The sequence below is a fragment of the Solanum tuberosum genome, unplaced genomic scaffold (genome assembly GCF_000226075.1).
Source record: "Solanum tuberosum cultivar DM 1-3 516 R44 unplaced genomic scaffold, SolTub_3.0 scf00065, whole genome shotgun sequence".
NCBI lineage: Eukaryota > Viridiplantae > Streptophyta > Magnoliopsida > Solanales > Solanaceae > Solanum > Solanum tuberosum.
The window spans coordinates 1,481,065-1,485,110 of NW_006238992.1; the positions used below are offsets into that span (position 1 = coordinate 1,481,065).

The 4,046-nt window shown below is 37.9% G+C and overlaps 1 protein-coding gene across 1 annotated transcript in view; it reads right to left on the minus strand.

The window, feature by feature from the left end:
- LOC107060220 (ethylene-responsive transcription factor 4-like) overlaps window positions 1–1,538 on the minus strand; it is a 6,262-nt gene extending 4,724 nt beyond the window's left edge. Inside the window, exon 1 of the mRNA XM_015307815.1 lies at window positions 1,383–1,538. Within this exon, the coding sequence (XP_015163301.1) occupies window positions 1,383–1,538 (156 nt within the window). The remainder of the gene's footprint in view (window positions 1–1,382) is intronic.
- Between the last annotated feature and the right edge of the window lie 2,508 nt (window positions 1,539–4,046).

Sequence of the window (4,046 nt, forward strand, 5' to 3'; positions counted from 1 at the left end):
GAGTTAACTTGGTCAAAGGGGACGAAATAGATGAGAACCCCTATACGAACCTTCTATAATAGCCAGGCAACCCCAAGAAACTTCTAATATCAGTTGGAGATGTGTGTTTAGGACAATTCTGCACTGTCTCTATAATTTTAGTATCATCTTTAATTTCCTCTCCAGACACAATGTGGCATATTTTATTTTTGGCCTAAGAATGCCACAGACTCAAGCCAAAACTCACATTTTGAGAACTTAGCACACAACTCTCTATCCTTTAGAGTCTGGAGAACTATTTTGAGATTGATAGTATGATCTTCCTCATTTCTCAAATAGATTAGTATGTCATCAATGAACACGATAACAAACATATCTAAATAAGGCTTGAATACTCTATTCATAAGGTCCATGAATGTTGCAGGTGCATTGGTCAAACCAAAGGACATAACAAAGAACTCATAATGACCATAAAAGGTTCTGAATGTCGTCTGTGGAATATCACATTCCCTTACTCTTAACTGATGGTTGCCTGATCTGAGGTCTATCATAGAGAAACAAGTAGCACCCTGAAGCTGATCGAAAAGATCATCAATTCACAAAGAAGGATACTTATTCTTGATGGTAACCTTATTCAATTGACGCTAATCTATACAAATCCTAAGGGAACCATCCTTCTTCCTAACAAATAAGATCAGAGCTTCCCAAGGTCAGACACTTGTTTAAATGAGGCCTTTATCTAGGAGATATTTCAACTAATCTTTTAGCTCTTTCAACTCTCCTGGTGTCATTCTATATGCAGGAATAGATATGGGACGAGTGTCTGGAAGAATGTCTATACCGAAGTCTATTTCTCTCTTAGGAGGGACTCCGGGAAGATCATCTAGAAAGACTTCTAGAAACTCTTTTACTACTGATATTAACTAAATAAGAGGTATCTCAACACTAGATTCATTAACTCAGACTAAGTGATAGACACACCCCTTGGAAACTAACTTTCTTGCCTTAAGGTACGAAATAAAATGACCCTTAGGCACTGCTGAACTACTTTTCCACTCTAAGATTAGCTCATTTGGTAACTAAAACTTGAAAACTCGAGTTCTACAAACAACTGAGGCATAACAGGTATGAAGCCAGTCCATACCAAGAATGAAATCAAAATCTACCATGTCTAACTCAACTAAATCAGCCATGGTACTCTTTTGATTGATGGAAACGACACAATCACGATATACTCGCTCAGCTTGAATAGACTCCCCTAACAGGTGTAGAAACACAAAAGGTTTCACAGAGTTTCTCAGGAAGAACATCAAAATTATTTGCAAAATAAGGGGTTAAAAAAGATAAACTTGCTCCTGGTTCTAGCAAAGCATAAACATCAAGAGTAAAGACTTTGATCATACCAGTGACAACATCAGGAGAGTACTATTGATCTTGACGACTAGTGATCGCATAAAGGCAGTTTTCCCCTCCGCCAGTAACAGAAGTAGCTCCTCTAGGTGCAGCCCTGTCTGGTGGAGCAACTGATAAAGATTGGGATTTATTGCCCTGATTCCCATTTTCTTGCCGGTTCTTAGGGAACTCTTTCATGAAGTGACCCTCTTATCCATACTTGAAACAACCTGTGGAGCCATCGCGACACTTACCTGGGTGAGTTCTACCACACTTAGCACATGCAGGAGCCCAGTTACCTCATTGTGCCACACTACCCTGAGATTGTGCAGGTCTAGCTCTGAAGTTCTGTGAATTCTAACCATTATATTCACCTTTGTTTCTGGGTGCAGGTGCACTAGCAGATGATGGAGAAGGTTCATTTTTCTTTTGTTGGAAAGAAGACCGGTTCACATTATTTCTCTACTGCCCTGACTCATTCCCTGTCTTCGCTTTCTTGTTTCTAGACTTCTCTCTATCCTTCAGCTTCTCTTCCTCAACCTGCTGCACATAGACCATGAACCTTTCTATATCAATGCCCCCAATAAGCATGGCTGCATTTCCCTCTTTGCTCGACAGACGGGACAACCCAGCAACAAAAAGACTCATCCTGCTCCTCATATCCGCAACCATCTCCGAAGCATGTGATTTTTATCCATGAATTCATTCTTCAGGTTGGTTGATTTGAATTCTTGAGAAATTTTTGAGGTTTTGTGCTTTATTCTTTAACAATGGAGTTTTGTTGAGTTATTGAGGTGAGGGTTTTGCGCTTGAGTGTTGTTAATGATGTTATTTGAGTGGGATTTCCAGGAATTATGTTGGGTTTATGAATCTAAGGGAGAATAAATTAATCGATTCTAGGTGAATTAGGACCAAAAATCGAGAAGAAAAATTACCAAAACATTTTCAGAATAGGCTAGGGTAACGCCCCCCCCTCCCCCGTAGCGTCAGAGGGGCTGGCACCCTGCGCCTGCAGTGCACCACAAACCAGCCTTAAGCAATTGAGGGATGGCGCGGTGTGCCACTATTGCGCCAGGGCGTTAGACCTCTTCCACCTCCGTCTTTCAACCCGTATGCGTTCCTTTGAATCGTTTCTTTTCTCTCTTCTTATTACTACTTATCTAAGTCTTGATTAATCATTGAAAGATCCTACATATGCTAATCATAACTCTTGAATTCACATTTCAAATTCAAAGTAAATATTAAGAGTAAAGTTCGAGAAAGTCATTTTGAGTCCTTTTGAGAAGTCTTCTTCAATTATTTATAGCTTGTTTTAAGACTTGAGTAAATGAATATGATGAGGAAGGTTGAGTTTCATTTTTCAAAATAATTATAAGGGAACTAAGTATTCCTAAGTGTATATATTTTTACATTTAAAATGAGAGGAAACCTTGATTCTAAACGAGTTCATGAAGAGTTTTAAGTTCTGTCTCTTGTAAGAGAACCTATTGAGTAGTTATCTCAAATTGAGGAGGATTTATGTTTTTAAACATATGAGCATGAGTTATATATATTATTGGAAGTAGTACTGAGCACCGATATGGGGATGAGTTCATATAACTCAAAATCCTCATAAATCATGTATGTTAATATGGGTAAAGGATCATACTTTTTAGATGATCCCTTATTGCTTTTAAGCATAGCTTAGTGGATCCACTTAGTTGAGGATGTCCTATACTCCGGCAAGGTATATGACAGTTCTGGCATCGTGGGTGAGACGATGCATCATAACGTTGCTCATAATGATGGTTGTCGATTAGAGAATCTCCCAAATAAGAGTAAAGAGTCTATTATTGTATTTTTATATACATTGAGTTGTTATCAACAGTTTTAAAAGTTTTATACATCTTGCATCTATATAGGGTGGAGTTGAGTATTCTTGAGCTGAGTTGAGTTGAGTATTCTTGAGTTGAGTTGAGTTGAGTTGAGACGAGATGAGTATGTCTTCCTTTCTATTAGTTCAAGTTATATGTTATGTTTCAGTGCTCCCTTTACATGTTTGTACATTTAATGTACTAACACCATTTGGGTTGCATCATTAGATGATGCAGATACAGGTATTCAGGATCATCCATCGACGCTCTGTTGATCTAGTCGCATTCCAGCTAGCTTTGGTGAGCCTCCTTGCTTTCAAAGGGTTTCACATTTAGATTTCAGTTTATTTAGGATGTCGTGGTTCTGGACCTGACTTCCATTATAGTATTTTAGAGGCTTCATAGACAAAAGTTTTGAGGAGTCTTTTCCCTATCTTCCTTTGTGATGTTTTAGGACTTGAAGCAAATCTTTTATGTTTAATTATATACTTTCAAACTTCTATTGAGACCTTATGAGTTAATGCAGTAATTGAGTTCCTATGTTCTTCAGTAAGTCTTCCACTGAGTAATTAGCCAGACCAAAGGTTAGCTTGGAGATCAACATTGTTTCTCCAGTGTCGGTCACGTCTATGGTGTAGATTCGGAGAGTGACAATATGAATCTGAATACAACTCAAAATTTACTCCCAAATTAAAAAGAATCACATTCCATTAAAATGCACAACAACAAATACAAAGGAATATAAAAAATGGGTTAAGATGCACACTAGCTATTGACATTAGCATCTTGAAGTTATTTCTAAAGAATCAAGATTATACTAAT